The sequence below is a fragment of the Orbicella franksi genome, chromosome 13 (assembly GCF_964199315.1).
Source record: "Orbicella franksi chromosome 13, jaOrbFran1.1, whole genome shotgun sequence".
NCBI classification, from domain to species: domain Eukaryota; kingdom Metazoa; phylum Cnidaria; class Anthozoa; order Scleractinia; family Merulinidae; genus Orbicella; species Orbicella franksi.
In genome coordinates, this window is record NC_138157.1 from 19,423,521 (window position 1) to 19,447,323 (window position 23,803).

General features: G+C 39.6%; 2 protein-coding genes and 1 pseudogene across 5 annotated transcripts in view; 1 reads left to right on the forward strand and 2 right to left on the reverse strand.

Annotated features, from left to right (window-relative positions):
- The window catches only part of LOC145465098 (TNF receptor-associated factor 4-like), an 11,166-nt pseudogene extending 10,534 nt beyond the window's left edge, over positions 1–632 (reverse strand). The window contains exons 1-2 of the transcript XR_014041514.1: positions 463–632; positions 178–253 (exon numbers count right to left, since the gene is read on the reverse strand). The product of XR_014041514.1 is annotated as a TNF receptor-associated factor 4-like (transcript). The remainder of the gene's footprint in view (positions 1–177; positions 254–462) is intronic.
- Positions 178–23,528, reverse strand: LOC145466572 (TNF receptor-associated factor 3-like). 3 transcript variants are annotated; one of them, XM_081450287.1, is made up of 10 exons: positions 11,807–12,184; positions 11,556–11,616; positions 8,613–8,717; positions 7,620–7,778; positions 6,617–6,697; positions 6,056–6,133; positions 4,423–4,841; positions 3,535–3,599; positions 614–3,437; positions 178–238 (listed from the first exon to the last, which is right to left on the reverse strand). In XM_081450287.1, the coding sequence occupies exons 1-9, from the start codon at positions 11,974–11,976 to the stop codon at positions 3,394–3,396; spliced, it is 1,182 nt and encodes a 393-aa protein (XP_081306413.1). In that variant the 5' UTR covers positions 11,977–12,184; the 3' UTR covers positions 178–238; positions 614–3,393. The 3 variants fall into 3 exon arrangements, with proteins under 3 accessions (XP_081306413.1, XP_081306414.1, XP_081306412.1); XM_081450288.1 differs by lacking the exon at positions 11,807–12,184 and adding an exon at positions 22,681–23,528 and having other exon boundaries at positions 614–3,599; XM_081450286.1 differs by having other exon boundaries at positions 614–3,599; positions 11,807–12,681.
- On the forward strand, positions 12,854–21,608 carry LOC145466570 (TNF receptor-associated factor 4-like). The gene is made up of 7 exons (XM_081450282.1): positions 12,854–13,613; positions 14,591–14,645; positions 15,787–15,891; positions 16,388–16,546; positions 16,752–16,832; positions 17,182–17,259; positions 17,738–21,608. The coding sequence occupies exons 1-7, from the start codon at positions 13,318–13,320 to the stop codon at positions 18,371–18,373; spliced, it is 1,410 nt and encodes a 469-aa protein (XP_081306408.1). The 5' UTR covers positions 12,854–13,317; the 3' UTR covers positions 18,374–21,608.
- Positions 23,529–23,803: the final 275 nt, after the last annotated feature.

The window sequence follows — 23,803 nt, forward strand, 5'->3', positions numbered from 1 at the left end:
TAGCTGCAGAAGCCGGTGATCATTGCCGATAATGAATTAACTAAGTTCAAAACTTAAGATACATTATTCTGATTATTTCGTGAGTCACCCTAAACTTGGAGGTAATTCAGTTACAAGCGGCTGCTCAGAGTATTGATACCTTCATCATATAAAGTTTATTTGTTTCAGTAAACTCACCCCTCCATCAGGAATAGGATTCCTATCTTGTGGACAAACTTGACCACGGCGTTCCCGATCCCTGAGAAATGCAAATCAAAAATTAGATAGCTGTTGATACGATTTGCATTAGTGTTTGTGTCAGACCGTGGCAACCGAGTATGCTAGATAGCTGGACGTATCATTCAGTCAGTTTTATTTTCCCGTTTTGCCTAATATCGCGGATACTCTGTAGGCACTGAGCCCCTCACATCGTTTGTATATACCAAGATATGAAGCTCTCACAAACAGTACATCATGTAGTACCTGAATGTTTCTAACAAGCAGCTTTCGCAGAATCGATGACCACACACAGTCTGTACGGGGCTCCGCATGACAAGAAGGCATATGGAGCAGGTTTGGCCTGGAGACAACTCATCTACAAACACAAAATCATTGCCACCAATTCTTGGTTCACCTTCGAATTCTTCCTCCATAGTCGTTGCTTTCAGAGACCAGCGCGGAAGTAGAAAGTGAAAGTGCTTGATGTGTTTAAGGCTAGGCTACTTAGGTTTCATCAATATGATTGGTTTTCTTTGTGGAGCTGTCAGTCATTACGGCCGAACGGGGTTATATGTTTCTTCATGCATGTTACGTATTGTATAATGTTCTTGCTCTGGAATTCAACCAATAGCAGTTTAATAAGCCCACCTCGCGTGATCTCGATAAAGTAAGCTGTCACGCGCGTTAACTTTATTCTTTTATTTCCGCTCTTGACTTTGTACAAGAGGGAAGTGGTGGTCACAGATCCTATCGATTATAATTCTTCGGAAAATTCAACAAGCGACGAGGAAGAACACGACGATGGGTTTGAAATAGATTTTATTGATGCTTATGACGGTCAAACCGGTGAGGACACTTGACCGCATTTCGGTGGCTATGAGCCGCGAAAGGAGATTGCATTTTCAAAAATTACATTTCATTTCAAGTGATCTTAATTTAAGTTCGATATTTTTCAGCTTTCTGTATTCGATACCAATGGTATTTGTATTCGTGTTAGTAACAGGTTCCATGTTTATTTCTGTGTTGCAAGATGTTCAGAAAGTGAAGTGATAATGTTTATATATCATGTAAAGGAAATTGTAGTAAAATATAAAGAGAGACAAACTGGAGATGAAACTCGCTGAAATCGCTTTAAGACGGCCTAAACCCCCACGGTAACGAAATAAATACACAATGGTAGCAAAGGAAGGCGTTGTTACTGTACTTTTCCCCGTGCTTCTAGCCGCAGAATTCGTTCGTTAAATTCTCATACAAACCCTTCTTTTAAGCTTATTTTGTCTCGAAATACCGAAGTCCCTCACCCAGTGAGCTTGTGAGAAAAAAATTCTCTCACCTGAGAAATGTATTCTTTAAAAGTTTGGCGACAATTTAGGAGATCGACGAGGACTGCGAAGAGGTCGCCATTTTAGATGTTGGAAAAGCCGCAATCTTTAACCAGGCAGATTAAGACAATTTGCGTGACAAAGATTTCAAATGTTTTCAAGTAAATCGAGTCTATTCCAGTAGTAAACAACAGAATTGGATGGACGGTTTCTGGTTAGAAAAAAAAGACTTCTGGGAGCATTGTAAAGGGTTGCGGGAGCCCAAGAGAGAACAGATGACTGGAGGGGTAGGTGAGAGGCCGGAGAAAAGGGCGGGAAGTGGGTCTTCTAAAAAAGCGGGAGAGAAACGAGAAACGCTACCTTCCTTTATGAACCCAATGTTTGTTACTTTCACTTAGCGTCTTTTGACCCTTTAGACTAAATTTTATCCACGACCAAGCGAAATTTATGCTCGGGCCCAAAAAAAGCTTACTTCCGGTTCGATTGTATACTGTTTCAAAGTTTTTACGTCATAGGACAATCCGACATGACATGTCGAGTGGCATGGGTTCCACACCTGGGTCCCGGGGACAAGGTGAAAATTCAAGAAACGGAAAGAGTCGCTGAGATCAAGGAGGCGAGGCAGTAGGGAACGGGAAGGGGGAGATTCCGACACTCCTGTCCCAACCCGCAGCATTCCTCGGCCTTCAACTAATTTTCCACTCAATAGTCTATAATAATAAAAATTTAATAATTTATATATTTATATTGCACTTTTTAACATATAATGATCAAAAGCGCATTACAATATTAAAATACACTAAATATGTACATAAACTAAGTTAACAATAACAAAGTAATTAAAGCGCTAAAGGCTAAAAGCTAACTTAAAAAGATATGTTTTAAGGCAACATTTAAAAAGTATCCGCTGGTTTTTTCTTCTGTTCCAAGAAAAGTAGAGCATTAGTAGAGCCCACGCGAGAATTATCTCCCAGGGAAACGTAATGTGAACGGGTAGTTGGCCCATACTCCAGCAAGTGTAACTAACGAGGAAAATAGTCTTCTGTGTACAATTTAACTGATATACATCTACAATGTATTTGTCGCATTATAAAATGTGGTAATTCTTACCAAAGTAAATAAGCAATAATGCGGTAGGATTATCTGCCTTTCGACACCTGTGCGCAATTATTGACATTTAGTTCTAGGAATTGTTTGCGATTTGCAAGAGGGAATCCGAGTGAAATGCTGGTGAATTTGGTGGTAGCAATACTCCTGGCCGCTTCATGGGACAGAAATCCAGGACAGAATTAACTTTATTGTTGAACCACCCTGAACGTCAGAAAAATTTTGGAAGTGGAAAATGTTGCCAACAGTCTTGGGTATATGCCTGATCCCAAACGAAATGTTTCGAAATTTTTGTTAACTTATAAGAATCTTATTCTCGATACATTCTATCATACAAAAGCTACTTAGATTATCAAAACTAGGTTTTTGATTTTGTTGTTGTGTATTCTCTTTTTTCTGTTTAGTTGTTCCATAAAAAAAAGTAGAATCCCTTTCACATACATACAGAACGCTTTTATAACCCAAAAGTCGTTCCCCTAGAACCACCTTGTCAGTGTAATAGTATGTATGGAATTGCCCGTGGTCTGCATTTGTATTTAATTCTACGGTTTTTATTTGTAAATATAAATCATATATGAACATATTTTTGAAAAGCGTCAGTCCAAGGACACTGCCTTATGGTACTCGTCTTTTCATCTCTTCATCTTTGGCCATTCTGAAAAACTATTGATTATCGTCTCGAACGCCTTCGATAGTCATCGAAGCATTGAATAAGTTGATCTTATTAAGATGAGTACTCTTCTGCTGACTCTTCTACCATTTCTGATCATTCTGACTCGTCGTCAGAGTCCCAGTCGGCCAAAACATTTCCTGTTGATAAACCAAAGAGAAACAGGCTTAAGGCTTTTCAATCCACGTGCACTCCTGTGATAAGTAATTGGGTAATAGACAAGAATCGACAACCTACTATTTGAATGTTTTCTCAAAATTTTTTCTGCACCCGTTCGTAATCCGACAGCGGCCGCCACAAATCTGTAAAACAACATAAGATAAAACATTTATTTCCAAACATTAATCCACAACAGTGTTCAAAATAGAACTAAAGGTGGCTGGCGACAGACTAATCACATAGTGTCTGCGACTGGAACTCTAAAGGAGACTACTGAGCAACAGAAGGGCATTGTAAATTTACTGACCTTCCCAGAGTCCACATCGTTTTTAAGGCGAAGAAGGCAAAGAAATTAATTCCATATTTACTAAGCTTATTCGGTCAGGATAGCCGGATGTTAGCCTTCTTCGTGGTCCATAAGCCATGATGCAAAAAATGGCCAATACTCAACCATCTTAATTGATCTCATGCTTGGTCTGTTATTCCTATATGTCGCCGGAGCATGTTAGACCCGCAATCCACTGGGGTCGGTCGCTCGTCGTGTAGACGTTATAAGCCAAAAAAATGAGTAACGAGGCCACATTGACACATGACTTGAAGAACTTTTAAAAACCAATTTTATAAGAGAAGAGTCGATTTTTCAGGCAGGATTAATTAAAACATTCAGCTCAATTTTTCTTCAAATATTATTTCTTCTGAGACTTGGACAGCTGTATTAATCTCCTGTTAAACGGTTTTTTTATTTGTGCTCGTTTTGCGCGTGTTTTGATATCGTTTACTGACTTGACGTTGGGTACTAATTTGACTAATTTGTCGGCTACAGTTTGCAAGAACGCAGTCTATTCTAACATTTATTATAAGATCATTATCATCACGAAACCACAGTAACCAAATGACAATCAAAGAGTTTGCTTCTTGGGTCGGGGAAAAAATGCTTATCAGTTGGAAAAATTATCGTGCACATACTTGTATGCAGGGCTCTTTGAATCACCCATCTTTTTTTCCGTGCAGTTTTTACTCTTTAGTTTTGGTGGTCTTTTAGGGTGTTTTTCCTCTTTAGCCTCAACCTTGCTTTCCATGGTTTGTACAAGCCGTCTTAGTGCGTCGATCTCGTCCTTGTTCTTCATATATAGTTGTCGCAGTACCACCATGTCATCCCGCAGTCCCTTGATGTCATTCCGCAGTCCCTTGTTTTCCACTTCAAGCCTCAGCTCGCTTATTTCTCCGTAATTTCTGTGCAATAATCTTTGCATGTACTCTTTATCAAGTTCCACTTCTTCCAACCTGTTCAATCGCTCTGTTGTCTTTAAGAGTTTAGACCATGTTTTGCTTAGGTGTTCCTCCATCGAGGCCTCAAGGTGAGCTTTTAAGTTTCTCCTTTTGTCCTATGAAGGTTTTATTGAATCTATTGAGCTAACTGCGATGTGAAATCAGGTGTTTTTACAAAACGCGGTAACGTCTACCTTAGGAAAACTGTATATGAGTACTTTGAAAAACTAACGCTGCTTAGATTGAAAAGACTTTTTTCAATAACTTCAATGCTGGGGCCTTCTTCAGTCGAAATGTTGGCCAGTTAATGTGATTCTCAACACCTAACTCGCTGAAGTCATGGAAACGTTTAACTACGTAGATCTTTTTAGCAGTGCTTACTCCGGTTTTAGGCACGTTAAAGAGAGGATGACCTTTAGAAGACGTTTCTAGGATGCCAGATATTAGTAATTAGTTGCAAGGTCTTTGTTTCTCTTTTTTTTGTTTGTTTGTGGTTGTTGTTGTTGTTGTTTTTCTATAATTAAGTAATTACATTGTATTGTAACTCCTTAAGTAACGTAATGTGTAAGTCATAATAAGTAATTAATGCGTATTGTAAGTAAGTAACGTAATGCCAAGTATTGTAAATAGGTGTTTTTTTTTATGTATTGTAAGTGACGTTTGTAAGACAGTAAAAGCATTAGAAATAATAATAATAATGATAATGATGATAATAACAATAATGTAGTGTATTGTAAGTAGGTTAGTTATTGTTGTGAGTAGAGTAAGGCAATGTAAGTAATTATGTGTTTAGCAATAAAAAAAAATAACAACAACAACAGTTTTATTTCTACTACTGTAAACAACTAAAAGAATTTGCAAGATTGTAATTATAAATATATAAATAAACAGCACAGTACATACAGTAGTGGGACACCCAAAAAATAAAAAAAAAGATATATATCAATATATATCAATAAAAAAATATATATATCATCAAATAGAAGTATTCTCTTTGGTTTATATCTTTTATTAGCCCTTTCTAACTGTACAGGTCAGATTGGATATTTCAAAGACAAAGTGATTACCAAACGGCTCTATCATAGTGAATGGTTTGAACCCAGGAGTATCCGTAGTTCGTATAGTGTGATCGTCGGGGTGAGGGTAGTTCTGAAAAGAGCTGTTGTTGGTGACTGACGTTTCGACAACCTGAGCGGAAGTCAGGAAGAAGTCTGAAGATGACTTCCGCTCAGGTTGTCGAAAAGTCAGTCACCAACAACAGTTCTTTTCAGAACTACCCTCAACCGGACGATCACACTATACGAAACCGCTCTACCATTGCTGAACTTACCTGGAACGTACATCCAGCTTCCTCATAGGGACAGTGCACTATGGTGATTACACAGTCGTCCCTCACATGGGACTTCACCTAAAAAAACAACACGCATGTTCGATTTGCTGGTTCTGACGTGCTTACAGGAGGTACTGAAATTATTGCTACTGCGCTGTCATATATTTAACAATTATTCCACTCGCGCTTGTTGGAAATGAGATGGTTGATAGTCAACGAGGCGCATAGCGCCGAGTTGGCTATGATCACCTCATATCCAACAAGCGCGAGTGGAGTAAACCCCACCGAATCTAGAAAACTAGACTAAAATAAAAATAAAAAAGTCCCCAAAAGTCACGTATACGCTTATAATATTTGTAGAGCATGGTATAATGGCTCATAACCCATGATGGCTAAGCCAATGAAAACTCTCGAATTGTAGTGATCTAGTTTTTAATAATCAGAAAAAGCCGCTGTGACATTTTTATTACGATTGAATCAAAATAGAGAATGCTTACAGTTAAAATAGAATATTGCTCTCCATTTGGATTATTAATTGATCATATATCACTAAATATTTACCTCTTCTCGGGGAATCTCCTCTTCGCCACATTCTTGAGGGCAATTCACAGGAAAACGTGGGCATTCAATATCTTCGTGACACTGCAAAGATGTGTGAACACTTAATATGGGAAGCAATAAGCCAACTACAAAAAGGCTAAAAAAAGAAAAAGACTTTTTCTACTAAATTTCAATTTCTAGAGCATTTATGATTTGTCACAAAAGCCCTTTGCGTTACTATATAACTAAACGTAAATGTGACGTAGTTCTGGGCAAATTTTCTCAAAGGTTTCCCAAAATTGAAATGACAGTAGGTTTAGAACAGCTTTGGTGGCTTCAAGTTGGTCACGACCACGGAGATCACTGATCTGTCTGCTGCTATCTCAGTCTCAATCATAATGCCCCAATGCTGACCGTGGAAACGGCATCACCTAACATCAACAAATGCTTGCATTTCTGTTTTTTTTTTTTTTTTCTTAGAGCTAGTACGGTACGCATTAAAATATCTACAGGCCAATCACTGTAAACTTCAATTCTTGTGTTATTTTTGGACGTTAAGGTAGTCTCCTTCGCAGCCGTTTTTTGGAATGTCACGCAACGCTCCCCCCAAAGTGACATCCCAAAAAACGGCTGCGAAGGAGACTAGCGTTAAGGTGGCTGGGAACAGTTTTCAGCACTTTTCCAACAGCTATAGTCTATGACAGATCAATACTACCACTGTTCATCAAGTAATGCTGCAATATTGGTTATCATTTGATACCAATATTGCAGCATTACTTGATGAACAGTGGTAGTATTAATCCTCCAAAGTATAGCCGTTGGAAAAGTGCTGGAAACTGTTTCCAGCCACCTTAAATCACATTCTCGTCCCCAGAGCCCACGATCCTTCTGGCCTGCGGCAGGGATCGTGGGCTCTGGGGACGAGAATGTTTAAATCACTAAATTCTGTTTATTCACGTATGCCTGGGCAAAGCGACCAATCCGGATCAGTGCAAGATTTGCCTTGATATTTAAGCAACCTCACCCTTGTGTGGCAGAGGGCGAACTTCTCTTCACAATGTTCACATTGCACCGTCCTGTATGGACATTCTGATGTGGTGTGTTTGTGCAGGAGTCTTCTTTGCATCTCTTCTTTACAGTCATCACATGTTACGTCTCCATATTTGCAGAAAACAAAGTGTTCCTGTGAAAGACGAAAAGAGCACTTTCTTGTCTTAAGATCACAACTTCAAAAGCTGCCTGTTTTCCAAATCCATGACGGTCGTCTTAGAGACAATCAAAAATGCCTTTCTAATAGTTTCATTTATTATAATCTGGCAGAGAAATCTGGAGGTTAATTCTTAGCCTGAAACTAATTGTGTAGTAAATGGTTTGAACCCAGGAGTATCAGTATAGTTCGTCTTGTGGCGCCATTCTTTGGAACAGTAGTCTTCCTTGTGACTTAAGGGAGGCAGAGTCTCTGAGGCAGTTTAAACGCCTACTCAAAGGAGATGTACAAAGCACGGCATTCGTGGAAAGCAGCTAATTATTTTATTACATTAGATATTAGGAATTGAATATATTTGTAGTTTTACCTGACGAATTTTTAACCGTGTTGAAATAAAGATTATGTACGTATGTGTGATCGTCCGGGTAAGGGCAGTTCTGAAAAGAACTGTTGTTGTGATTGACGTCACCAACAAGAGAAGTCTTCTTCAAGCGGATGTCTTCTTCAGAGTCAACTAAATAGTGTTAGTCAGTCGATGTTATAAGTCTGGTCTTTTAACGGACCAGACTTACATCATCATCGGCTGACTAACACAACAGTTCTTTTCAGAATTACCCTCACCCGGACGATCACAGAAGACGAACTAATTGTTGTTCATCCGTTGTGATTTGGAGTGGCTAATGTTTACTGTCTAACCGAGCCCTCGCAACAGAAAGCTAAAAGACATTGCTCAGATCGGCATTACACCTAAAAATAAACAAAACCTTTATGTGATGTGAGGCAAATTACAAGTAACAAGCTATACTGTACCTCGTAGTACCGTAGTGGCCCAGTCCACTCACATCCTCTGTCACTCTTCTCGCATTTGACGCGAAGAGAAAGTATCTCCCGCTCCCAGGCAACATCACGAAAGACCTTTATCGAACAGATAAATAGAAAACATTGCATGGTCCATTAAATGTCTATATTGAAGAGTCATCAAAAAGAGAAAATTGCCAGTTACTATTATTCACTACTGCTGTAGTTTTTAAGAAATTCACTCAGTCTTACTTTTCTTGATTGTAATTCTCACCACCCTTTGTGCCATAGATCGGTCAGCACGCTATTTATTAGTCATCTATTTCTCGTTGATATCAAATGATGACTTTGTATAGGTATAACTCTAATTTAATACTCCTCGCAACTGATTACATATCGATCTTAAGCAATGTGTGTTACACGAGTAGTTAATGAGATTCAAATAGTAAAGAGATCGTTTTTTCTCGTATACAGTTCCAAAGCTGTACAAACTGATAATGGATTTTGAAAAGTCCACTCAACATGACAAAACGAACATTAAATAAATAACAGAATATTACGGAATCCGAAGTGGCTTAGCCCTTTATGCTTTCCATTTTCATTCGCGTTAGCATTCTCAACCGTCTCTTTATCTCATCTCCGTAGCGAGCGAGTCTCAAAGAAGTCAAGACAATATTTAGGGTCTGTGAACAGAATAGTGTTGATGTGGCGTAGTGGATATCGTTATAGCTTCGCAGTCAAGAAATCCAGGGGACGATTTTCATTCGGTCCCAATTTTTTCCCTTTCTTTTTTTCCGTTTCTTTTATTTAATTATGTATGTATATTAGGAAACCATTGAGCGAAAACTAGCATTTCTTTTCTACCTCTTTTTGACAGATGAATTCAGTTTTAAATTCAAAGTAGAAAGCCTGGTTTGTATGAGAAAATGTTCAAAGAAAATTGTTTGGCTCCTCATCAGTTTATTATAATAAACGAAATTTTCATTACGGAAAGCAAAGTCACTTCAGTTAATGTGTTAGAGGTTGTTGTCATGTTGTCACATTAGGATAATTATCATTTATCGCCGTACAGTAAAACACATGTAACTTTCATCCATGATGCTTTTCAACCTGTCGAATGTGATTTAGCGTACTGCAAAATTCGACCGAACTTGTATACATGTCATACCACATCGTTTGATTCATACGAAACAATTCTTGTTGCAAACGCTTAGCTTGCTTGTCGCGTGCGACAAACACAGCGGCAAGCCGCTGACCGCCATCAAGATTAGTCCTCGGGCTCACTCTCGTTCTCTCGCGATAAAGAAAGTTCTGTTTGTTTGTACTTTTTTGTTCGAAGGCGAAGAATACATGTAACACTATGTAACACGATTACCAGCCGGTGTTCGTGAAAGTAGGCTTTGCTCCCAGAGACCGGACCAGAGAGATCGGCGTATCAGCGGAAATAGAGCCTAATGAAGAGCCAATAACTTTTCTTTCTATCCATCCATCCATCCATCCATCCATCCATCCATCCATCCATCCATCCATCCATCCATCCATCCATCCATCCATCCATCCATCCATCCATCCATCCATCCATCCATCCATCCATCCATCCATCCATCCATCCATCCATCCATCCATCCATCCATCCATCCATCCATCCATCCATCCATCCATCCATCCATCCATCCATCCATCCATCCATCCATCCATCCATCCATCCATCCATCCATCCATCCATCCATCCATCCATCCATCCATCCATCCATCCATCCATCCATCCATCCATCCATCCATCCATCCATCCATCCATCCATCCATCCATCCATCCATCCATCCATCCATCCATCCATCCATCCATCCATCCATCCATCCATCCATCCATCCATCCATCCATCCATCCATCCATCCATCCATCCATCCATCCATCCATCCATCCATCCATCCATCCATCCATCCATCCATCCATCCATCCATCCATCCATCCATCCATCCATCCATCCATCCATCCATCCATCCATCCATCCATCCATCCATCCATCCATCCATCCATCCATCCATCCATCCATCCATCCATCCATCCATCCATCCATCCATCCATCCATCCATCCATCCATCCATCCATCCATCCATCCATCCATCCATCCATCCATCCATCCATCCATCCATCCATCCATCCATCCATCCATCCATCCATCCATCCATCCATCCATCCATCCATCCATCCATCCATCCATCCATCCATCCATCCATCCATCCATCCATCCATCCATCCATCCATCCATCCATCCATCCATCCATCTATCTATCTATCTATCTATATATATATAGAAATCAATTATATGTTTACATCTAAACACTCCGGTCATATTGTGGTCGTCGGGGTACATTTAGGAAACCAAGGTTACGCCATGCAGGGCCGGAATGCCGAACATGCGGAAAATGAGCTCAAATGCAGAAGAGAAAAGGAAGGAAGTTTAATTTGTTGTAAATAACCCGGCAATTTCCCCTCTGATCATAGAAACCCTAGAAAGGATATTGAAACCACATGAGTCTTGGATGGAATCTAAGCCCTTCCTGTAATGCTGAGCCTGATCATGCACTCGTGCATGTGACCCAAACAAGAACTTCTTGTAACTCAATCTGCTGCTTTTTCTTAGGGTTTCCTGTTTCCTCAACACGAATTTCTGTTTTTGTCATATGTTTCTTTCTTTCATATTTTACTTTCTTTCTACCCGTGGCACAAAAGCGCAATTTTATTGCTTCCGGCTTGCATTTTCTCGCAAAAAAGTGTCTGGTAAGTAAAAAAAATAAATCACCTTCAAAAATTTAGCACTTCTTTACTAATTGAGGACACTGAAACAAGCAAACAAATTTTGAAAATTGAACAGAACAATGATAGCCGAGGGCTGTTTGGAATATTGATGATTACAGTATATGATAGAAATTTGCGGTTTTCAGTAAACTCACCAATCCATCCTCAGTAAAAGGATTCCTATCTTCTGGACAAATTGCAGGATCATGATCTCCCCTGAAGGAATGTAAATCAAATATTAGCTGGCGGCTGAGATGGGTAGCATCAGACATGTATTCTATATACTGTAGACATTGAGCCCTCGACTACAGTACTCATTGGCATGCGAACAGTTTGGTATCGATCGTTTGTTGTTGCCGAGATGTGCAGCTTACACAAACAGAACATCATATTAAACATAGAGTACCTGAATGTTTCTAACAAGCAGCTTTCGCAGAATCGATGACCACACACAGTCTGTACGGGGCTCCGCATGGCAAGAAGGCATACGGGGCAGATTTGGCCTGGAGACAACTCATCTACAAACACAACATCATGCCCACCAATTCTGGGCTCACCGTCGAATTCTTCCTCCATAGTCTGTGCTAATAGAGGTAATTGCGGAAGTAGAAAGAAAGAGTGCTTATTAAAGATGTGTTTGTTGTTTTAGGAGGTTGGGCAACTTAGGTTTCATCGATATGATTGGTTTTCGTTTTGGAACGTATTGTGTAATATTTTTGTTCTGGAAGTCAACCAATCGCAGATCAATAAGCCCACCTCGCGTGATCCCAGTAGTTAGCCGACAAGCACGTTCACAAAATATATTCTTTTATTTGGCTTTGTACAAGATGAAAGTGGCAGACAATGTATCAGATCTACACGTCTCAGATTCTTCGGAAAGTTCAACTAGCGACGAGGAAGAATTCGAAGATGGATTTGAAATAGGTTTTATTGATGCTTATGACGGTCAAACTATTCTAAACAACTGACTAAGATCAAAGCTGTTAAAATATGACATGCCAAGATGACATCAGACTGGCTTGATCTTAAGCGCGAAACTCAAAAATTGATTATTTCTGTGCTCAAAGGAAATTGTACAATTACAGTTCATTTTCAATTATTTTAAACTCGTTTTGTCAACTTTCTGTATTCGGTACGCACAATATTTGTATTGGTGTAAGTGCCAGGTTCCATATTTGTTTCTGTGTTGCATTGGTAACTGGTTCTGAAAGTGAAAGTAATTTTGCATAACATTTGAGTATTAAAATAGATATCTTTTGATGTGGAAAAGATTTGTTGTTTTTTTTTCTCTTCTTCTCCGATCCGTGACCCAGCAAGCTATTTTATTTTAGAGATAATAAAGTGCATCTGGCTTTTTCTCTCGAGTTAACCCCTATAAAGTTGGAGGGTCGATTTACTGGTTTTCTGAGTTTTTCTAAACCGAAATCGGAATAAGTAACAATTATTGGACGAGGTTGAGTAAAGTATCTTGATTTGTCAGGGGCTAGCAGATCAATTATTTGCCGAAGCCGTAGCCGAAGGCTGAGGCAAATAATCTGTACGGGGCTCCTCCATCGATGGTACGGGGCTCCGCATGGCAAGAAGCCATACGGGGCAGGTCTGGCCTGGAGACAACTCATCTACAAACACAAATTCTGAGTTCACCTTCTGAGCGGTTTCTTCCTCCACAATCGATGCAAAAAGATACAAGTGCGGAAGCAGAAAGTGAAAGTGCTTATCAAAGATGTGTTTGTTGTTTAGAGAGCCTGGGCCCCTTAGGTTCAACAATATGATTGGTTTTCTTTTTGGTAGCTGTCAGTCATTACGGAAGTCAACCAATCGTAGATCACAAAGACTACCTCGCGTGATCTCAATAGTTAGCCGTCACGCACGTTCACAACATTTATTCTTTTACTTCCGTGCTGAGCTTTGTACAAGATGGAAGTGGCGGGTGATATAACAGATCAATTCGACTTAGATTCTTCGGAAAGCTCAACCAGCGACGAGGAAGAACTCGAAGATGGGTTTGAAATAGACTTGGTTGATGCTTATGATGGTCAAACCAGTGACGAGGAAGACACTCCACCACATTTCGGTGGTTATGAGTTCGAATTTGTCGACGAGGTGTCAGACAAACAGAAATGCCCGGTATGCCTGTTGCCGATGCGAGATGCCGTGCAAACTTCGGAGTGTGGCCATCGATTCTGTAAAGATTGCTTGCAAAGGATTCTAAGGTAGATAATGGCTTACATAAGTAACAAAGTTTCAAGTCTGTTAAAAAAAAGTGAAAATTACGTATACGTGATGCGGAAATTTGGCCATGCCGCCGAGTTGGCCGTTTGTGATTACGTCAGCACTATTTTTTGTTTTCGTTCTCTGGTGAAAAAGTCCTTCATTAGGCGAGCTAAGTCTGTGGTAGGTGCTAGGAAGTACATCACACATTACACATTTTACAAAGGTGTGAGTTATTCTAAACAACTAATCGAGTTCAAAGCTTTAATATGATATGCCAAGATGCCATCAGACCGGGCTTGTTCTCTGGCGCGAAACTCCAAAATTATAATTAATTGTCAATGATTATTAGCTCGTTGTTTTTCAGCATTCTGTATCCGGTACGCACACATTTTTATTCGTGTTAGTTACAGGTTCCGTATTTGTCTCTGTGTCACATTTGTAACAGAGTCTAAAAGTGAAAGCAATTTTGCATGTATACGAGTTTAAAACAGATATCTATTGAAGTGGAAATGTTCATTTCAAGTTCTCTTCCTTTCCGTGAGCCGGCAAGCTATTTTATTTTAGCGATGATAAAGTGCGTGTAGATTTTTCTCTCGAGTTAGCCCCCATAAAGTCGTAGAGTCAATTTATTGTTTTTCAGAGTTGGGGGAATTATTATTTGTCTATACGGAACTCGGAATAAATAAATTTGTCGGCGATGACTAGAGTCTGGAAAATAATCATTCAAATGCGTCTTTTTGGGCTCAATTTACTCAGTTTCAGTGGCCGGTTCTAAAGAGACTACAGAGTAAAGGCCAGCAGTAGGAAGTCTTCAGTTCGCAATCATGTCGATTAAGGATGGTATGGTAATGAGATTACTCTGATCTTTACACTGAATCGAGTAGCCACTTTGTTCTTTTGCGGCCGGCATGCTCGTAGTGAGGCATATGACCAACGAAACGTACTGGTTTATAGATTTTGTATCGTCTCTCGACAGGGACGTCCATCCTGTTTGTCCAATCGATCGACGAGAAATTCAAGCGGAAGGAGGTGTAAGTAGAACAATTCTTATGATATGCGAGTGAAGACATAAAATATTCATATCAGTTCAACATACTATTTCATATAATCTTTTATAAAATAGTTGGTTTCTACGCGCGCTTTTAATTACTTGATTTAATTTATCTCTCGTTCTCCTTTTCTGTACTTTAATCAAGAGAGAATACTTTCATGGTATAATACACTTCGTTATTTAATAAGAGGGGTAGCGAATGGTAAATGCGAGACTTTACGAGACGGCGAGACAAGCGTTTTTCTTTGCGAGCCCGAGACATTTTGACTCTTTAGATTGCGAGACCGAGACTTCAAATGTTTTGAGTGCGAGCGCGAGACGTTCAGACTCTTAAAATTCGAGCCCCAGATTAAGTTGAGAGCTAGAATGAGCTTGTACTGCCTTAAGCCAGCTTCTTGGAACTGACTGGAACTGGAAATTCGATTATAACGCACTACGTTATGATATCCTAGAGAAAAATAATTGTTTTTCTGGCGCCAAAACGGACGTTGCGGTAGGTTTTGTACCTTTTTGTAGAATTAAGACAATTAGCTATAGGAGAAGTTAGGATTAACTTTTTCTCGGAAAATTTGTAAGTTGCTTCATTGAAATTCAATATCAAGCGAAGCCGGAAGACGTCAGTTATAAAAACAGATAAAGGAACGAATTGGGACTTCGAGACCCTTAGCCTTACGAAAAATCGAGACTCCGAGACAGCTTCGTAGAAAAATCGAAACTGCGAGACGCACATAAATGCTAAAAAACGAGACTGCGAGACCCGTGAAATTCGACTAAAATTTTACGAGACCCAGAGTTTTTGAAGGACCATTCGCCACCCCTAATAAGCTTTTATATTTGTTGAAGACGAGTAAGTGAACAAATTGTGTTCCGCATCAGAAGGTGCTTTTTTTCTCAGGTGCAGGCAAGATTGCTTTTCGGGAATTAGAGTTTTGACAAGTATGTGGAACAGTATTGTGGAGTTTAATTTTTACAAAACTCCTGTTTCCAGGTACTAGTCGCTCGATGTTAGAAAGTTTGAATAATATACATGTATCCAAAGAGGCCAGAGGTATTAACAACCATTCAAAGACAGATGTCAACAAGTGTTCTTTTTTACATTCCCGATATTATTTCCTTGACAGTACTTTTATGACAAAGCCTGGGCCAGAGATATCTTGTGCCTCCGTGTTAAATGCAAGCGAAACGACAGAGGATGTGACTGGATTGGCGAACTGGGACATGCAGAGGTGTGTAATGTTTTATTGTCTTTGTTTTCTTGTCTTACATAAATGAATGCACTCTTACATTTTCGTACAATATAGTAGTTTCACATCTACAACTTCAATGAGCGACAAAAGTGTTGAGACGATTTTCGAGCGTCTTGGAGAACTTTGCCAACCCCCCCCCCCCTCCACCCCCTCCCCCCACTACCCCTTCCCCTTAAACAATATTGATTTTTCTATTTTTTTAGACTACACATTTACAGACCACAGCACCTACTCAACATTAATTGAATTGGGGGGCCGGGGGTATCAGAGAAATAACGCTAGATGCAAACAAAAGTAAAATAGAATATCGAAAAGCGTCTTTTCCTAAGTGTCTCAACTATTTTTTGTCGCCCATTGTTGCTTTCAAAGCGTGCAGTCCTATTTCCCGAGCAAGGCATGTTGTAGATTTGTTGAATACACATCTATAATTTCAACTTTCTGTGGTAAGCATGGCCTAATAGTGTTATTGTTTTAGGACCACAAAGGTGAATGCGATTATGAAGACGAAAAGTGTCTCGCCTGTGGTGTCGACATTCAAAGGCGACTTAAGGAGACTCACCACAATGAGGAATGTCCAAAGAGAATCATAGAGTGCGTCCACTGTCAAGATGAGTTCACCTTTATTCAAAAGCAAGTAAGTACAGTGGTAGCAAGACGAAATATCTTCTCAACGCTGTTAAACAAAAACAAAGGGCATGGTTGAGAAACCATGCTGTCATGTCGTAGCCAAATAGAGCTAGGACTTTACAAGGCAGTCCTCGATGTGATCTCTTTTAAAGTGTCAAGGTGTTAAGCTATGTAAAAACTAACTGACAATTGTCACCTAATTTATGTATCAGGAACATGAAGACGCTTATTGTAGGCGCTTCCCTCTCGTCTGCACCAACAACTGTGGACATGAAGAAATACCCAGAGAAGAGGTAAATTGCATAGTGTAGAAAATTATGATCGAATTTAATGTATGTGAAAGGAACTTTGCCCGGCCCCACTCTCTGGACGTTAATCCGATGTGAGGAGACGTGAATCGTAGTTTTGTTATCAATTTCGTCATAATTTTCTTTAAATAATCCCTGATTCAGTAATTAGTACAAATATTTTGAAATCAGTAAAATTAACAAAATATTCTTAGTTAATTTTGTCGTATCGTTTCTCACAAAAAGTACGATATCGATTGCTTTAAAGGAGTGTTAGTGGAAAACTTATACTATTTTAAGTTATTTTTGTTTTATAAATGTTATGCTCTTTTTATTCAGTTTTCCTTTTTTATAGATGGAATGCCATCTGTTGATTAAATGTCCAATGACAGAGGTAACCTGTCCTTATTCCAAAGCTGGCTGTCCATTTCAGGTTCGTACTGAATATAATGTAATGAACGAAGCATCAAAAAAATAGTCAGTGTCAGACCATTATCTTACAATGTTAGCTCCTGAATGCCACTACTCTATTTTTAAATATAATGTAACGAATTGTTATCCATTTCAGCCCAGTTTATGGCGTTCGCTCGATCTTCATTAACTGATTCGAAAACCAGACTCATTTAGGGGTTACAGGAAATGTCTCTGTAGAGGGATTTTTTTTTGTATTCATCTTTGAGAGAATTCGATCGCACAAATGTTGCTCTTGGAAAATATGCTCTAGATTTTTGGCTTAAAATACCTTAAAGAAGGAATAGGTTTCTACAGACTGTCATTCTTAATGGTGTAAGGCTGAAACAATTAGACAAGGAGCCATGGCAAGTGAGATTGCTTAATAGTATGTTCTTATGCAGCTGTCTTATCAGTCACTGAGCTGTTGTGTTAGTCACGTGCTGTGTATGTTTTTACAGGACAAAAGAGCTCATCTTAATGACCACATAGAGGCAAGCGTAGAAGACCATTTGGAACTGACATGGTCCTCACTGGTTGTTGCGAAAGAAGAGCTTGACAACATGAAAGATCTGCGGCAAAAATTCCATGAAATTCAGGAAGTTAATCAAAAGCTGACAGAGTCTGTGGCTGATTCACGTGAAGAGGTTCGAGATTTGACATTGACGGTGAAAAGTCTCGAAATACAAAATATCCAGCTAAAGAAGTGGATGGAAGACATGGCAAGGAAGACGGAAAAAGGAATGCTGACAGAATCTACGGCCGATACTCGTAAAGAGGTTCGTGCTTTGAAATTGGCGATGCAAAATCTCGAAGTGCAAAATATTCGACAAAAGAAATCGATGGAAGACATGGCAAGAAGGATGGCAATTGAAATGAAGAGTCTGGAGCTTCAGATGTGTCACGATAAAGCTACTCGTGCTTGTGATAAAGCACAATTGGTTTCTCTCCAGCCAAAATCAATTCCCACCCCGACCGTGATGCCTACCAGACCATCAGCCTCAACTGGCATGTACAAGTTGTTTGGTAAGGAATCGAAAAAAGCTCAAGATACACCAGGAGGCAATAGTATGGGGCCGTGTACATTAAACGATTAACACCGGCTTATAACACCCATGAACAGGTGATTTTTCTTCATTGCCGGTAAATGTTAAGCTAAAGCAAAGGTTACTTTGCCTTCAGTACGCACTGACTTATTTTGAAAGTTATCGTTTAACGTAATTCTATTCAAACTATATGAACAGGTATTTATCTGCATACTCTATATCGAGGAAAACTGTGAACCTCTTGAAACAGAAAAATGTCCATGGACATATTTCTGAAGCCAGTTGGAGGCTACTGGGTTTCAGTCTCCTATAAAAAAAAGTTTTTCAGACTCGCTCTGTTCACAAAATCTTGGCTGAAAAAAACAAAACAAACAAAAAAATAAGCTAAAAAAATAACGTCAAGCTGATTTCTGTTATGTTATCGGATATGTTTGGAATCAAATCCGGGTTAACAAAACACTTGCCGGGATGTCCAATGTAGTTTCGCGATTTATGTTGAAAGAAAACCGCATGTAAAATGAAAACTGTTTGATTGATGAAAGCCCGGGACATAATAAGTACTAGTTTTAGAAATGACAGTCTCTTTCTGTTGCTTTCAGGGAATCGCTACTTAATTAGTTTCGGACAGTTCAAATGAATACCTTTATATGGGCTGATACAACAAAATAGTGACCAATATTTCAAAAAAATATTGCTCAATTTCGTAAGATTGTTTTAAAATAAAATACAAAAGGTTGTGTCATGATCTCGGGCCGTTTTATACGCCATTTACACCAGCTAAACTGGTTTAGCTAAATCATGCTTAAATTTTTCCAATTTGTCGATTACGCTTTAATCTGTAGTCATTTTGAGGCGTGAGACAAATTTTAAAACACCTACCCCACTTAGGTTGTGGGATGTGTACGGGGTGTGTACGTCGCTAAAAATATCACATATAAGCAAAATTAAGTACTTTTTGTTATTTTTTAACTTTGTTTAGTGAAACCACTTTTAAACATGTTTAATATGTTCGTAACTATACTGAAATACCGTAGAATTCGGAAAGTAACGCTCCTCCCGAAAATAAAGGCTCCCCGAAAGTAACGTTAATTTTCTACCTTCCTATTGAACCCCTATAGTAACGGTCCCTCCGAAAGTAACGGCCCACCCGAAAGTAGCGGCCCTTTGAAGAAGTTAGTAAAAGAGAAACTCTCTGTTCTCAAGCGCAATGAGGATGGAGCAGCCTGACTGCAGGACTGAACAACTTGAAGAGTTATTTGTGATTTCATTTGGAACTAAACTGAAGTTTTCTTGAAACTATGATTTATAATTAAGCTGTTTGATTTGTCTAGCAGCAGAGTCAAATGATGCACTGTAGTGTGATCAGTTGTACTGCGATATATTGCGACCATTATACCTTCGGCCTACGGTACCAACGTTTAGGGCGTTTTTTTGTTTGTTTATACAGTCTGCTTTGGTTATGTGGGTAGTTAGGAACCTTTTAATTTCATGTGTTACGCGTCCGCTTTGTCTGAAACAACTGTTACCGTGCAAATGGTTTTTAACGAAAGTTACGGCTACCCGGAAGTAACGGCTACCAGAAAGTGGCGGCCCCTTTTGCCTACTAAATCCGAAAGTAACGAGGGCCGTTACTTTCGGAATTCTACGGTACTGCTTCTGTATGTTATTTAGTCTGCTTTTCGATGATGTTGTAATTACATGTACTGATGAGCGAAGCTGGAGGTTTTAACGTTTTAATTTAGACCGCTCAGCAATTTTGTTCTGCTTTGGAAGTAAGGATCACCAAGACTAACTAACATCGTAAATCCGCCCATCATTGGCCCAATTTATACTAGAGACGGATCGTCCGTCAAGACGAATCATCCGTCTAGACGGATCATTCGTCTAGTATAAATAGGGGACGAACTTTGAGACGAACTATCGGTGCCGTTATTTGTACTTGACGGATTTCCGGGAAAGCGCGTCGAAAAGGCTTGGGCACTAGTCGTCAAGTCGAGTCGATATTGGCGCGAACTTTCAAAATGCTCTGTTTCAGTCCACACACTTTGGACTTTCTTGACTTGTCGGAACAACCAGCTGACTTTTCCGCCATCTTGAAATTTGTAGTTTATTGAAAATAACCGCTGGCTCCATGTAACGGGGTGTAAATTTCGCGGATAGTTCGACTTTCGCCCGTATTTATACACACAGACGGATCATCCGGCTAGACGGAGTTCATGGGTCAAGACGAACTATCACGATAATTTGTCTAGACGGGTGATCCGTTTGTTTGCCCGTATTTATACACAGACGGACTATCGGACGAACTATAGTTCTTTGCCCAAGTTCATTCCAGACGGATGATCCGTCTCTAGTGATAAATCCGGCCATTGCTGAATAGCAAGTCAAATTAACTTTGAGATCACCGCTGTTGAGGATGTTGCTATGTTTTAGAGAATTTCAATCACTACTTTTTTTTCGGGGTAGGGGTGGGATTACATGGTGGAAGGGTCATTACTTTCGGTAGGTTTGTTCTTTCGATTCCTATTTCAGAGTTTAAACTTTAACTCAACCGGCCAGAACTACTGAATCAGAAAAATCCATCTTTTTAAGCGCCAATGCTGTGTATCTTGAGTCAGAAGTCTGGTTGGATGAACATTCAAGAAAATAACTCTGTATATGTGTATTTTAAGCTTACAGCCGGTAATAGTGGGGACCTTTCTAAATCTAATCTGTTGTTACCGTTGTTTACGCATTTAATAAATTTTATTGTTTTACTGAGTTCATGGAGCTTTCCTTTTGCCCGGGCCAAATTTTCATTTGTGTTGCTAGCATGTTATCAGTAAACTTTGTTTATACTAGCGACATGACGACATCAGAAGACAAAATGACTGAAAAAAAATAGCCGGTTTTTTCTGTCGTTATTCTTGTGTCATTATGTTCCCGGTATGTTATCATATTGTGTTGTTTACGCTAGTGGCTAAAACAACAACGAAGGGCGGGTCTGTCTATAAGGTTTGTGCGAACTTGCTTTGGCTCATTCCAGTCTGTCCTGCTCAGTGTGTACTGGCACTAGCAGGTTAAGAATCACAACGCAGTTCTACTGCAAAGTAACAGGTAGCAAATACTGTACCAAGCACTATCCATGTAGTATACTAATATTTTAAAGTTCTGTTTGAGCCACTCAAGGCTAACAGCAATGAACCCCTTACATCAGTGTTTACAAACAAAACGCCACATTTATTGAATACGCCGAATAAACCAATGTTCATAAATAAGATGTCAGGTTGTGTCACAGTTCATCATATAAAAATTGTTCAAAAAAACGAAGCTTGCCGGAGACCCCGGCGGGGGTGGGGGTTGGGGGGGGTACTTCCAGAAAAGTTGGTTGGGGGTGTTCGGCCAACTTCCCAAAACCCTTATAAAAGGGTGGGCGGTACACTGACTTGTTAAAAAGACCACTTGCTATTCTTCCCGGGGGGGGGGTACTCCCAGAAAAGTTGGGTGGGGTTGTGCGGCCCATTTCCAAAACCCTTACCCTATTTATGACCAAAATCTGCGTTTGTTGCTACCCTGTTTATGACCTGACCAAAAATTCAGTAGCCTATTTATGACCGACGCGGCTGACACAGTTGCTCCAAACATAAATTATGAAGGGCTTTTGTTGATGGTCTTATTGATAATGATGAAAAAGTAGCTTCTTCTAAGAAACATACCCAATTCAAGACTAGAGTGCTAGAACAATACCCTATTTAAGAGGTGCCCTCTGTAATTTTCAACTATGGCCATTTGGATCAGAAAAAATCAAATTCCTCAAACTTTCTCAGATGAATGGTCTAGGTAAGTGATTCACAAAAATATAACTTTCAGTTCAATTCGATTCGTATTTTAGCGCCGGGGCCACCATCTTGGTTTTGCCCCTCTGAGAGGGCTTTCAGCGGCCATTTTAGGGCACATTTTTAACAATTTGCCATACAAAGAAAACGATCTAAATCTGGGTAAAAGCCCTTTATTCGAGACAAGCAAATGTTTCTTGTTACATTGAGAGGCTGTTTTGGCAATTTGATCATCACCTGATTTTTCTACAGGATTTTAAATTTCTTCCCTTTCGGACTACTCATGAAGCGCCACAAAAAAGGCGAAGTTTAAAGGAAAATATCGCTAAAAGTACATCACTTGAGATCCCAAAACTACCCTCCACTTAAAGAGCAATGTCTCACCTGTAAATATATGCAATAAAGTTTTGGGGCAGTTAAAACTGTAAAATGTTAGAAGAAGAAGTTTAAGCTGTGCTTTTGTCAACAAAGACCGCCGTCCTAATTCGCATAATAACATGAAAATAACGATGCACAGAGAAAATAATGATATATTCCACTTACCTCGCGACATGTCGACAACTGGATGTTCCACGATGCCTCATGTTATATTTCCAGTATGTTTCAGCCGCATTTTCGGTGATTAGTGTACGAAATCACTCTCAGACATCGCCACGGTTAAGCAGATTTCAACCCTCCGAAGCCCGCTTCATAACATCTATCAATATTATTTGTCATTTGCCTCATAGGCTGCCGTTTACAAGAAGTTTAACAGTTTGCTGAGATCCTAACTGACCGAGAAGTTTGTTAGCAGCCTTTAAAATCTTCCTTTTAATCGAGGATTCTCATCAAGAACTCGTTTAAGCTCAGTTCTGTTTTGATCTGTTTTGCACCCGCCATCATTCCACAGATTGCGTTACATTTGACAAATGCGCATTCCAACGGGTAGGGGTAGGGTGGGTAGGGAGTGAAAATGTAACCGACATTAAAGCCATTTCACGCATTTCTGTGGCTAAACTAGTTACTGGCTTTCCCAGAATGATTTGAACATGAGCTTCTGCTTGCAGGTATTTTCTAGGTTATTTTTGCAGAGTAGGTGAGGGGGGGGGGGGGGGGGGGAGGTCGTGTATTAAAAAAAGAAAAAAGAAAAAAGAAAACGATAGACAGTATCAGGTCAAAAGATTATGATCTGTGTATCTTGATCAGCTTTATCAGTTCATCACTGAGGTCAGTGAGGCCCTATTAGGGGTTTTCAGGATACTGGATATTTGGGTAAAAAGTTGATAGGATGCAAGAAATTTAGAAGAAATATTAATGCGGTAGAGCATGTTTAGATCAGATAAAACAGGACATTAATTGAGTAGGAAATCGTTGAGCTGGATTTAACAGGATGCAAGATATTTAGAACAAAAATTAACAGGATAAGGGATACACCGACACCCCCTCCCACCCCCTCCCCCACAATGGGGCCTCAACAATGGTCAGCTATTTAGGATGAAATAAATGTATGTCAACTGCTATAAGCATTTATTCTGGACTCTTAGTACTTATATCACGGTGGAATATGAAAGTTTTGCATCAGATTTTAGGGGTTTTAAGGTTAGGTAACGCAGCTCCTTGTTAGTAATTTCGAAGCCCACATTTGTTACACTGAATAGATAGATAAAGACGAGGCTGGAGAAATAAA

Bases quoted from the DNA above. Each gene is read 5' to 3' on its own strand.
- LOC145466572 (XM_081450286.1), bottom strand. From the start codon at position 11,976: ATGGAGGAAGAATTCGACGGTGAGCCCAGAATTGGTGGGCATGATGTT. The intron at 11,617-11,806 runs GTACTCTATGTT...ACATTCCTTCAG, and splicing joins TGCTTGTTAGAAACATTCAG to GGGAGATCATGATCCTGCAA. The intron at 6,698-7,619 runs GTGAGGTTGCTT...ACATCTTTGCAG, and splicing joins TCGCCCTCTGCCACACAAGG to TGTCACGAAGATATTGAATG.
- LOC145466570 (XM_081450282.1), top strand. From the start codon at position 13,318: ATGGAAGTGGCGGGTGATATAACAGATCAATTCGACTTAGATTCTTCG. The intron at 16,833-17,181 runs GTAAATTGCATA...CCTTTTTTATAG, and splicing joins AAGAAATACCCAGAGAAGAG to ATGGAATGCCATCTGTTGAT. The intron at 17,260-17,737 runs GTTCGTACTGAA...ATGTTTTTACAG, and splicing joins AAGCTGGCTGTCCATTTCAG to GACAAAAGAGCTCATCTTAA.